Source organism: Lithobates pipiens, unplaced genomic scaffold (genome assembly GCF_037356315.1).
Source record: "Lithobates pipiens isolate NorthernLeopardFrog02 unplaced genomic scaffold, aLitPip1_a1.2 Scaffold_27, whole genome shotgun sequence".
Lineage (NCBI taxonomy): Eukaryota > Metazoa > Chordata > Amphibia > Anura > Ranidae > Lithobates > Lithobates pipiens.
This window is the reverse complement of record NW_027507788.1, coordinates 143,655,259-143,668,244: the sequence shown is the minus strand read 5'-3', so window position 1 is coordinate 143,668,244 and position 12,986 is coordinate 143,655,259. Positions and strand designations below refer to the sequence as shown.

At 38.9% G+C, this 12,986-nt stretch overlaps 1 protein-coding gene across 2 annotated transcripts in view; it reads left to right on the top strand.

Annotated features, from left to right (window-relative positions):
* Nucleotides 1–11,437, top strand: part of SLC35E2B (solute carrier family 35 member E2B) — a 123,597-nt gene extending 112,160 nt beyond the window's left edge. For both annotated transcript variants that reach the window (XM_077457598.1, XM_077457599.1), the window contains one exon: nucleotides 1,071–11,437. In XM_077457598.1, coding sequence (XP_077313724.1) covers nucleotides 1,071–1,302 — 232 coding nt within the window. In that variant the 3' untranslated portion in view covers nucleotides 1,303–11,437. The remainder of the gene's footprint in view (nucleotides 1–1,070) is intronic.
* Nucleotides 11,438–12,986: the final 1,549 nt, after the last annotated feature.

The following is a 12,986-nucleotide window of genomic DNA, read 5'->3' as shown; positions in this document are numbered from 1 at the left end:
ATAAATGTCAATGGTCCCAAAAATGTGTCAAACGTGTCCGATTTGTCCTTCTCAATGTCGCTGTACTGCTAAAAAGATCACCGTCATTACTAGTAAGAAAGATAAATAATAATAAATACCATAAATCTTTCCCATAGTTTGTAGACGCTATAACTTTTGCGCAAAGCAATCAATATACGCTTATTGCGATTTTATTTATTTATTTATTTTCCCCAAATATGTGTAGAATAATATATTTTTGCCTAAACTGGTGAAGACTTTTTTTTTTAATTGGGGGATATTTATTATAGCAAAAAGTAAAAAATATTATTATTATTTTTTTTTTTTTTTAATTGTTGCTCCTTTTTTTGTTTTATAGCGCAATAAATAAAAAACACAAAAGTGATCAAATACCACCAAAAGAAACCTAAATTTTTCTGAAAAAAAGGACGCAAATTTAGTTTGGGTACAGAAATGCATTATCGCACAATTGTCGGTTAAAGCAATGCATTGCCAAATTGTAAAAAGTGCTCTGGTCAGGAAGGGGGTAAAATCTTCCAGGGCTTTAGTGGGTAAAGTACAGTATATTTAAAGCCAAAACGTTTTTTCTATAATTTCGTATACAGCAAGTGAGAGTTAAAATTTGTTGCCTGTGTTTGCCATCTGTGTCTCATTGGCAAGATTTCCCTTCACTGCTGTCCTTTAGACTCCACTGGAAGTGAGAGGATATATTTCCAATTTAGACAGTTGTCATGGAAACAAGTGTCCCTATTGGAATATTTTTATAATGTATGACTTTCTGTTCTTGAGGCAACTTCCATCACTTTTAATTCCTGATTACATTGGTGACCAAGAAAATTGGCACTCTCATTAATGGGACGCGATGAAAAAAAAACCTGACGTAGGTTTTAAAAGCCTCACTACTTCATTCAAATACTGTATATAAAGAAAAAGTCCTGCCAGACAGGACTTTGCTGTGAAAATATCAGGACTGGTAAATGACTCCTGTATATGTATGTGTTTGACTGTAGTTCAGCTTTGCCGAATTGTGTGATTTGTTATATTTATCCATTGCTTTCCTGTCATTTCAGTGTCGCCAGCACTGTTAAACACGCACTTTCAATCTGGCTCAGTATTATTGTGTTTGGTAATAGGATTACCAGCCTTTCAGCCATTGGGACTGTCCTGGTCATAATTGGTGTCATGCTTTTCAACAAAGCCAAACAGCACCAGCGAGAAACTATCCGTATGATGACTGTGCCAGCTAACCTGGAGGATGCTGAGCCACTGAAGGGACAAGAGCAGAAATCGCATGGAAAATAGAATGGATATAACTTCATTGCCGCCCCTGAAATTATGGAAACTAACTGCTTTCACTGTGTTACCAGGAGGCTCTTCCTAATATGACCATGCTGATCAGATGCCCATGAGAGAAGTGTTTAAAGCTTTAGGACTAGAATATAAGGGACCATAACATCTTGAATTTAGACAGAAATGGTCAGGTTAAAGTGCTGCTGTACTTTTGGTGCCAGGCACATTTATTTCAGATGTTAGAACCATTTTTTCACTGCTCTCTACATCTCTCAATTACTGGGCTCATTTGCTGCTTGCCTTTTTACTGACATGGTGTAAAACATTTGTGGGGAGAGAGAAGGGGAGCAACCAGTACCAAGAGATTACAGCCTGCAAAATGTGGTGCTCTGCTATCCGACTACATGCATCCTATTCATTTGTAGGCCACCCCCCCACCCCCTCTATACAGTGGGACATGAGGCACATATAGAAAGTAAGCTTGGTTACAGTTTCTAAGGATTTTAACAGATTTTGTAAGGGTGATACCACCTCCTACACTATATTGTTAAAAGCATTGAGATGCCGGCACTGATGATGGAGGAGAAGGCCTGGCTCCCAGTCTCCGCTCCAGTTCATCCCAAAGGTGTTCTATCGGGTTGAGGTCAGCACTCTGCAGGCCAGCCAAGTTCCTCCACCCCAAACTCGCTCATCCATGTCTTTTTTTTTTTTTGGGCCTTTCTTTGTGCAAATCATTTGGTGGAGAGGGGATTATGATGTGGGGCTGTTTTTCAGAGGTTGGGCTTGGTCCTTTAGTTCCAGTGAAGGGAACTCTTAAGGCATCAGCTTAGCAATACATTTTGTACAATTCCATGCTCCCTACTTTGTGAGAACAGTTTGGGGATAGCCCCTTACTGTTGCAACATGACTGCAGTCCGGTGCACAAAGCAAGGTCCATAAAGACATGGATGAGCGAGGAACTTGACTGGCCTGCACAGAGTCCTGACCTCAACCCAATAGAACACCTTTGACATGAATTAGGGCAGAGACTGCAAGGCAGGCCTTCTCGTCCAACATCAGTGCCTGACCTCAAAAAATGCACTTCTGGAAGAATGGTCAAACATTCCCATAGACACACATCTAAACCTTGTGGACAGCCTTCCCATAAAAGCTTTTATAGCTGCAAAGGGTGGGCCAACTCAATATTGAAACCTACGGACTAAGACTGGGATGCCATTAAAGTTCATGGGCGTGTAAAGGCAGGCCTCACAATACTTTTAACAATATAGTGTATACCAAAATTAAATTATATAGCAGCACAATACCACTTGTACTTTTAGGGGGTAAGGCACTGGCCATCGTCTAGCCAGAGCTTTAAGGTCATGATAATATTTAATGCTAACATTTGAGTATGTCTGCCTGCTAAATTGACTCTAACCACTACCAACCACAATCGAGGGTGCCCGGGAGCCTAATTGCCATCCTTGCACACTACCACTTGAGTGTTGAGGGGGAAGGGAAACCTCATCTGTAAGATCCAACTAGACTTGGAGCACCCAGGGTTTTTCATTTTGATCCGGTGTGCAAGTGGGGTAGATACTAAAGTGAATATAAGCAGCTAGGGTAGGGAGTAGGACAGTTGAGTGAATTGATTACATCACCCAACATGGGCAAGGCTGAAAGTTCACTTTGAGGAATTACAGACCATGAGTTTCCTTTTAAAAATTTTTAGCCTCTCCAATTTTTGTTTAACGCCAGATTAAAAAATCATTAGCGATCGTTTGAGGCTCAGTTAGGCTCCTTTTACATCTGCCTGGTGGACACAGGTGGACCTGTCGGCTCTTTAGACAGCTGGGTGTAAACAGACTTCACTATCCCTTTTTTATATCCTGCTACCTCCAGCCCTCAAAAACAAAGAAAGATGTAGTCTCTTTTTTTTTTTTTTTTCTTCATTCCGGTCCTGGATGGAACCAAAGGTGGGTGGGTGTAAACAGACCCAAGTCTATTTACATCTGCCTGTCCATAGGCCTTCTGATCATGTCTGCCTGAAATACTGATTGGCGGACTTGATTGGAATGTCTGTTTTGAAAGGCGCTTTAGGATCCTAATTCTTCTGAACAAGCATTGTCTAAAAAAAAAAATGTTGAGTAAAGGAATGGGTTTTCAGTAGCAGAGTAGCAGCCACTAAGATCTCTATTCCTTGTCATGGCTAAAAAAAAATGAAAACTGCTTCCTGTAAGCAGCACTGACGTGTGTGTGTTTTTTTTTTTTTTTTTTTTTTTTTTTTCTTCTATATTTATGGCCAGATATACTTACCTGACAGAGTTTCTTTTTGGACTCGCTAAAAAATGTTGTTCTGTTTGTAGCATAGGTAGTGCCTCCTCTGGCATTTATAGCCATTATTTGAGCTTATTTTCTAATTGTGGATAAAAGAAAAATAGAAAAAAGTTGATGTTTCAACTTTAGCTGGCTAGACAGACAAAACTATTTAGACCTAGTAGTCAGAGTAAAGGATCTGCCACTATTTATTTATTAAGGAACCTGTAAATGACTGGCAGTAACACAATGCATCCTTCACTGCATAGACCTCATTAAAGTTCACTTAAATCTTTATTCTGAATTTGTTATATACATTCGAGATTCAAAAGAATTTTGTTTTCTTTCTGAAGCAGCCACAGTCTCAGTAGAAATATCCTGCTAGCAGTTGCAGAGTAGGACCCTTGCTGTGCGTGAAGAAATAGTGATCTCTCTGCAGAGGTCAGTCCACTGATTGGAGAGCTTGAGCTCTTGCTCTGAGTCGGCGGAGGTATCAAACTTCTTCAAAAAGATCACGGTTTGTCCACAGACAACAAGGCTCCCACCCTGCAGCATTTATGCAGGGGACAGGCTTTTCTAATCAGGCCGTGGTTGATGTTTAAAGAAAATAAAAAACAAAATGAAAAACTTTAATGCTGCGTACACACACCCGGACTTTTCGACGGACTAGGTCCGATGGTCCTCCTGACAGACTTTAGGTGGAGGTCCGACGGACTTTGTGAACGAACGGACTTGGACACACGCGACCGGACTAAGTCCGTTCGTTTTGAATGTGATGACGTAAATGGGACTAAACAAGGAAGTTCAAAAGCCAGTAGCCAATAGCTGCCCTTGCGTCATATTTGGCCCGTCGGACTAGCACACAAACGGTTTGCGTGCTAGAAAGCCTAGTCCGAGACAGATTTGAAACATGTTTTATTTCTAGGTCTGTCTGACTTTTGGGGGGAAAAAATTCCGCTGGAGCCCACACACGATGGAATTGTCTGACGGATTCTGGTCCGCTGGTCCTAGCCTGCCAGTCCGATCGTGTGTACGCGGCATAAGACTTTGCAGACCTTTTGATGCACTTGGAATGTATTTAGCCAATTTAAACTTAAAGTTGAACTCCAGCTTTTGATACACTTTACAAGCTGTCCCTCACTAACATGTGAGGCCGCTGGATGTGCTGTATACATTGTATGTAGCTGAGACTACATGCAGCATACCGCACTGTATTCAGAGTTCAATCATAGACTTCCTGTCTCATACCTGGAACACAATAGATTCTATCTGATCGGTGCTTAGCCATTCAGAGAAAGCAATGTATTATAGCAATGAATACAAAGCTTCCTCTGGCTGAGTCAGGTTGTTACATCATCAGCTACATACAGTTTATACAGCACATCCAGTGGCTTCACATGTTATTGAGGGACGTAGTTTGTTTGGGCCAGCTTGGCCCAAACTATGTAAAGTATATCAAAAGCTGGAGTAAAGCTTTAAAGTTCTGTTGGGCTTTAATCTAATGGTTGTCTACTGTATGCTGCTGGGGATTATTGCACTGTACACATTGTTCCTCCTTTTGCATGGTTTATTAAGCCCATCTTACTGAAGCAAATGCCATTGCAGAAACAGTTGCAATAAGAAACCGTCCAAATACCACCTAACAGAAGGTGGAGTGCTAAGGGACCAGTAATCTAAAGACCTACACTAGTAGATTTGCATATGAACATTTGTATGAAAATTCTCATCAGTACATGCAATCACTTGAGGAATGTTGTTCAAAGATCCTTTAAAATGTTATGTGCTTTTAACATGCAATTTTAGAATGACTCTCCACATTCACTGTTAAAAATTGGTTCATACGAGAAAAAGATTTCCATCCTGCTACTTCAAATTTTCTCATCACTGCAGTGTTTTGACCCCATTATCCATTTGAACAAATGTTTTCAGAATCCAAAAGTTTTCTAATGAAATTCCTCTAGTGTATTGCCAGCTTAAAGGTATAGGTAAGTGTGTATGTCTGTGATAACCTTTGTATTTCACTGATTAGTCCTGTAAGTAATATTCTCATGGGGATCCTAGTCTAACATAAGATTTGATTTATTTGTGGAATTCTCATTTATATGGCATACAATATCTAAAGTTGTAAAGGCATTTGTAATGGATCATGTGAAATAATTGATTTTGGATTAAATAGCTTTTGAGTAATGTGATAGAAGAAGAACTTGACATGACATATCTTGTGAAAATAATTAAAAAATTCTATTCCTTTGGGAGCAGAAAAATCACTAGACAACTAATTGATCTGTCAAAGTTCCACGTTTAGCTATGAACGTCTTTATTTAAGAAGGAGAGGTTCTCATAGACCCATGAAGTACTTTAATGCCTAATGGCTGATCTACATGTATTAAAATTAGTCCAACGGCAGGAGAGTCAGGTTTGTGTTGGTTCTGGGGCTGTAAATCTTAATGCAGTCGCATTACAGATGCAGGTTTTTTCATTTATATACTAATGGCCCCCACTGGGCTGGACAAGAGAAATTTAAATGTGTATGGCTAGCTAGTGTATTGGATAGTTGAACTTCCAGGCTCAACGGGTTTATCAGTATAACGTGCTTGAGTATTTGCATGAGGTTGCGTGCCTATAGTAATGATGGCGATACACCATCAGTCCTTCCGTCCTTCTTATTAAAAGTGTACTTTTAGAAGGCAGAAATCATATGCATGGTATATGAAGCTATGACACTTTTATAGTCATAACAGAGCCTCAGAATCAAAGTAATTCAATGTAATTGCCTTAAAATCTATTGTGACATTTAGTTGCCTTTATTCAAAATGCATTTCCTGGATCTGTTCACTGTAAACGTATCCTTCTGGCCTGCAGTTATTTTGTATTTTATGACTGCTGCCAGCTTGGCACGGCTTTGGTAGCTGCAAAATCATGAAAGAAGACGATTCCTTTAGAAAGTCTCTTAGGTGGCTGAGCACAGACTAGTTCAAATTCAACTCTTCAGTGAGTTATACTGTGGATGGCAATGCCATTTTTCTCCTGTGGATTGTACAGAAATATATATATTTTTATGAAATGTGTTTGAAACCTTTTGTAGAACACATACATTCCTAATCTGTGGTAGATAATGTTACATTTAATTATAAGAGATTAATGGATTTTTGCCTTGCAGGAGAGAAAGTAATTACTTGAATATTGTTAATGAACTGTTATCCTTTGCTTATTGCTCCATAGAGCCCCTGAACTATAGGGGAGCCCCAACTTGGATATTAAGTTATTAATAAATGTACATAACATACTAATATGTGCACTAATTACTTCTCAGTAGCCTGTGCTGAATTGGAGAGGGGAGAATGAAGAGAGAAAGAAGCAGAATTGTGTGCTTCCTCTATTTTTTGTCTTTCATTGCCCGACTTGCTTTTACATTGATAACCCTCACTTATGAATAACAGCAGACAACAATAGGTACAGTCCAATGATTAACTAAAGATCAGCCACATTGGATATTCTTGACTAGTTGTCATTGTCTTGTGTGGGTGGAGCCTATGTTTTTTGTTCATTTTTCTTTCAGCAAAGCAGGATATACAGTAGCTTTAACTGTAATTGACTGAAATTTGTTTTCTATGGATTACTTTTCTTAGCACATTATCCATACGTTCTATATTCTACAAACAGGTGAAACTTTTGCTGTTATTTCCCATCTATCTGTAATGGAAAAGTAGCCATTAAAAAAAAAAAAAAAACTGTTCTGCATTCTGTGTGTTTAGATGTCAGTATTGCAAACCAGTAGTGCTCAACTCTGGTTATCAAGGCTCACTGTCAATATGTGTTTTCCCTTCTACTAGGTAGGGGCACAGTTGCACTAGGTGCATCATAACAGGCATAAGGCCCGTGTCACAGTAGCAGTTATTTTGCTGGCAACTAATGACCAGATTTCTGAAAATCCACTCGCCCCTTTTCGACAGCAGCAGAATCACCATTGTGACATCAACAATGTCACACTAACAAGTGAGAGAGTTATATCCTGGAAGCTGGTTGCCACAAGCAACAGGTTCACTAGTGTGACATGGCCCTAATATGAGGTACGCACTATAAGAAAATTAGGCAAACATTCGTCCGATTTTCCTTGTTTCACACCAAATCGGAAATTAACGAAAATTTGTACGAAAATTCTAGTACGACAAAGGCTTTTTTTTTTTCTGATCATGCGCAGTCTTTTCTGATTTTTCTTGTACGAAAATGGTACACATTAAATGAAAATCATTTGTTCTGTTCCCATATGAGAAAAATTTTTGTTTTTGCACGAGTTTGTCCTTTTGGGATTTTTCATACATAAAGTCATAATCGGCTGTTGAAAGTTGTGTACACACTATACGAAAATCGTACAAAAGCTCCTCGGATGAAAATGTTCACCCAGTTTTCTTATAGTGTGTATGTGCCTTAAAGCGGTAGTAAACCCGCTATTTTTTTTTTTTTTTTAACACCTGCAAAGCAAAAGGCAAAATGAGCTAGTATGCACCGCATACTAGCTCATTATGATATACTTACCTTAGAACGAGGCCCCGACATCTGCCACGATCCACGCCGAGGGAGCTGACATGCTCCCTCTGCGTTTCTTCCGGGTATCGCGGCTCCGGCGCTGTGAGTGGCCGGAGCCGCGATATCGTCACTCCCGCGCATGCACGCGGGAGATTTCTTTACGGCCGCCGGCCACTGCCGGATTTTCAGGCCGAGAATCCCCTCGTGCGCATGCGCCGCTGCAGTCAGCGGCGCATACCGAGGGAAATATCTCCTAAACCGTACAGGTTTAGGAGATATTTTTTTTACCTACAGGTAAGCCTTATTATAGGCTTTCCTGTAGGTAAAAGTTACAAAAAAGAGTATACAACCACTTTAAGAATATAGCCAGTATTATCGCACCCGTGCTTCATTAAAGGGAAATTTAAAAAATGTAAACTGTTAGGGCCATGCCACATGGGCAGTTCTATCTCTGGTGAGCTCTTGTAAGCAAATTCAGATTCCAATATCGCTAGTGGTGGGATGGGCTGTCACTGCCCATAACACTGTTAAAACTCCAATGCTGGCAGGGGAGTAGCGATTAACATATCCCTAGTTCGGAGAACAATTTAGAAACTCTATAGAAAAATGTTAATTTGTCAAAAGCAGCATGATCATTAGAGGGGCATTGCACTTAGGGAGCCTTGAGGACCTGAGTTGAACTCTGCTGTCATAGCAATTTCAGAAGTAATTTATTGTTTTTTGTTTGTTTAATAATGTTAAATGCATTTTTAGTCCAATGTTAAAAGGCAGTGTTGTGGCAGTCAATTTCCATTTGCCTAAACTTGGTTTTTGTACTGATTTCATGGAATCACAATGGGTTATTTTCTCAAACGGATATCATGCCATTATTCCTTTCAAAGTATAGAACAGGTTTGCAGTCGTTGCTTAATGTCTTACAACATTCTCTTGTTTTCATCAATCTTGTCAATGGAAATGGGTGCATGAAAAAGGTGTTTTATTATTTGCCTGTAGATCCATCATCTTCTAGATCATGAAAAACTAAAGTGCCAAGTCCATTACTCGGGACTTAAATGTTGATACTCACTGCAACTTATTACTTTCATCATTTGTGGGTCAGGCTGGAATTCTCCTTCAATTTACTTTTGGCATGTGTTTTTGATCCAAAAATCCAAAGCAGTACAGTATAATTTAATTGTCAGAGATTTAAGGATGGTAAAATGTAAATGCTATTCTAAAGAAAATCCTGTTTAAAAAAAAAAAAAAAATTGAAAACCTTAACAGATCTATCAATGTGTGTTTAATTAATGCTGTCAAAATCATTACTTGTTTTAGCTTGTTCTCATACTAATAATTAATTAACTTGAGTCTACAATTAATCAAGTCTTTCTGTTCATCCAATAATTTGACCTTTTTTTTTTTTTTTTTTTCATTCAGAGCGATTGTTTAATTCACCAGTCCACCCAAAATGAACCCAGTAAGTTGCATGACCCACGATCCTATCTCTCAAGTGAGCATCGCTAAATAATAATGTCCACTGCAGCTGCAAGTCTTCACCCTAAAGCTTATTACCCATGGGCCAGTTCAGTAGACACCGTCCCAACATTTAACCCTTGTGTACTGTAGTCGGTCTGTCGAATGGGCATGACCAGACGAGATCAGCACTCTCGGTTAACGCTGACCAGAGTGTTTTGGTGGGGTGGGGGGCAGGGGCATCCCCTGTCAGCAAAATAGCACAGCAGAGGAGATCGCTGTACTAACATTGGATTGTTAGTTTAGCAACTCTGACCTAACCTAGTAATATGTACTAGGCTTTAGGCAGGGCATACAATAACCCTTTTTCTTTCCTTCAACCACGACACATTGTTGATAGGGAAATCCCTCCTGTGGGGCTATTATATTCTGACATCAGGAAGTTTCCCAACTGTCAGAATACAATGATTACTGCTTGCGGCTATAGCCGCTGGCAGTGATCACATGAGATGAGAAAAATCTGACAGGCTAGTTGTACTAAAGTTGATCAATGGATTGACTTCAGTACAACCAGTCTGTCTATACATGGATCGGATTTCAATCCGTCTATGGCTGGCTTTAGGCTGTTGAAAGACACAACTTTTGTCATCTGCATTTACTCGTTTATTTTAATTCAGCTCAGGGAACGGTGTGACGCCTTTTAGTCCTAGTTCATAATGGCTTTGTTTGGGAGATTTGAGTAACATTTTGTGTCCATTTATTTCTCTCTAGAGCTTTGGTCATAAATGACAATAAAAGAAAATAACTCTCTTGATTTCCTATATCAACGTCATTTGTTTTTTTTATTAATAGGGCAGTGGGTGGGTCAGGCAGTTAAGGTACTGATCAGAGCGATTTCCAGTAAGGGCCCAATTCAGCATAGAGAAGAAAAGACCAAAAGAATCATGTGTACCAGTATCTGTGTTTAGTAGGGATCATGGCGGTTCCTGGTACGTGTTTGGGTTTTGCAAGGAAGACCAAATCTGTATATCTAGCTCCTTGTTTAAGGGAAATAATATCTACCTGGCCAAGGGCAACTTGAAGTGATTGTAAACCCTTACATACCCAGTGAGGAGACTATCCTCCGGTGATGCAGAGAATAAACAAATCTTCCTACATAAGTTGTATCTGTCTATGTACAGTCTTCTCTTCTCTACATCCATTCAAAGCGCTAAATTTATCGGCTTTTCTGAGAGTTCAGAAAAAAGGTAGTGGAGAGCTGAAGTTGCACTCTGCAGAGCTCTGTGAGGAGAGCTCTGAGAGCTGATAGGAGGGAAGGGACACACCCCCCTTCACACAGGAACAGAACATAGGCTGTCAATCAGCTGGAGATTCCTCCCCTGTCACAATTTTTTCTCTTGGTGTCAGAAAAACTTATCAGAAGTGATTCATGCTGATTGCAGAGGAACAAGGCAGCAGACAGAAATTACGCTTGATGCTCTTAATTGAGACAAGTACACACTATAGAGGGATATGCTTTGTTCATATTTCATGTCTGAGGTTTACAACCACTTTAAGAATATGAGATGCTGATGGGTTATTTAACCTACTGGTGTGCTTTCAAACTGAAATCAGTTTTTGGGTGGACTTGGTTTTTTAATTTTTTTTTCCATATCCCTATGTACAATTTTTTTATTGATTTTTGGTTTAAAAATACAATATATAATTTGTTATACAATGTAGAAAATATACAAATGTGGAAAGTTGTCTCAACATAGTTTTATGTTGTATGTCACTTATCTATTGCATTACATCTGCTTGTTGAGGTCTGAGGGCTTCACTGTTGTTTTTAAAGATGCCTTGTACAAATAAATGTGACTATTGTTATATTTAATTCATTTTGTTTCTTTTTGTTAAGCCTGCAAATTGGAATGTTCTGCTTACTTCTTAAAGCAAACACGCTAAGATGAGGATTCTTATTTAAAAAAATAAATATATAAGTAATTGTAAGCTGTGCCCAAAAAATATTTAAAAATGACAGTCAAATGGCTGAAATCATTCATCAAAATGAGATTTTATTTTTAAAAGATAGCTTTACATTTCTGTACACATCTTACAAATCTAATTCTGTACCCGCGATCTCAAAAGTCGTACTTTCTGCATACGAAGTATGACACGCATACCCCTATACATGTCCCTTCGCTTTAGAGTTTATTTGCTTAGATTTATGTAAAATTTTTGTACAATACAATAGTATGATGGTTTTTTACATGGTAACTATTTTGAGGAAATTAAGAACTCTCATCCTTCTAATAAAGTATTCTTCTCATACGATTACATATACATTTCATGTATTTTATGCATTGTATTTTACCTGTAATAACCCCCCTTGTGTAGACATACAAAAAGGACAGACTGTTGAACAACACCATTGTGAATGTTTTGTCATTACTACTGTCACTGAAGTGAAACTGTAGTATTCTCCTTCACTCCTATCCCAGCAGCTACATAAAAGCTTATTTAGGGAGGTGAGGGTAGGAGCAGAGAAGCTGAGCCCGCATAGAGAGTAATTAGTGACCCCCAGAGAGAGGAGGTGGTTGTGTTAAGGAAATGGATTTCCTCAAGGTGTCAAAATTTGCTAGCTAGCTCAAAGGCACATTACAAATCCATAAACCAATATTTTTGGAAAGGAAAAACGCTACAAATTTGCATTTAAATGTTAACGCCACTTTCTTGGGAAAATAATTTGCAAAACCTATTAAAATAATAATAAAGCATATACAATTGCGTCATAAGTTGTATTATAATTGAATGTTACTAAAAATGACCTTTCCTTTTCACTCTGCAGCACTGTAATGTTCTGTAAAATGCAACGCAATATGGCTACCTGGAGGTGTTCTGTAAACAGAATGTTTACAGGACGCCACTTAGATATGTCATTTCCTGCTTGTGTGATTTGCTGACTGATTTTCCCAGAAGTCTGCTCGAAGGTACAAATCAGCTTTTAAGCATCCCCTGCAACAGAAATGTCTTGTTTAGTGAGATACTCCCAAAGGGAAATCGCATTTAAAGTGGTGCAGACCCTGCAACTTTTCTCGGAGCCCTGCAGGTGCAGCAGCTGATTGATAATTGTAAATCACTCCCATACAGACTCAACAGACTCAAATCGCAACTTCTTCAGAATGACAAAAGGTAGGAATCTGCAACAAAGTCTGTTAACCACTTCAGCCTCTGAAGGTTTTACCCCCTTCGTGACCAGGCCATTTTTTGCGATACTTCACTGCTTTACTTTAACTGACAATTGCGTGGTCATGGGGCACTGTACTTCAATAAAATTGATGTCCTTTTTTCCCCACAAATAGAGAGTCTTGGTGGTATTTGATCACCTGCTGTTTTTATTTTTTGTGCTATAAACAAAACAAACAATATTTTTTACTTTCTGC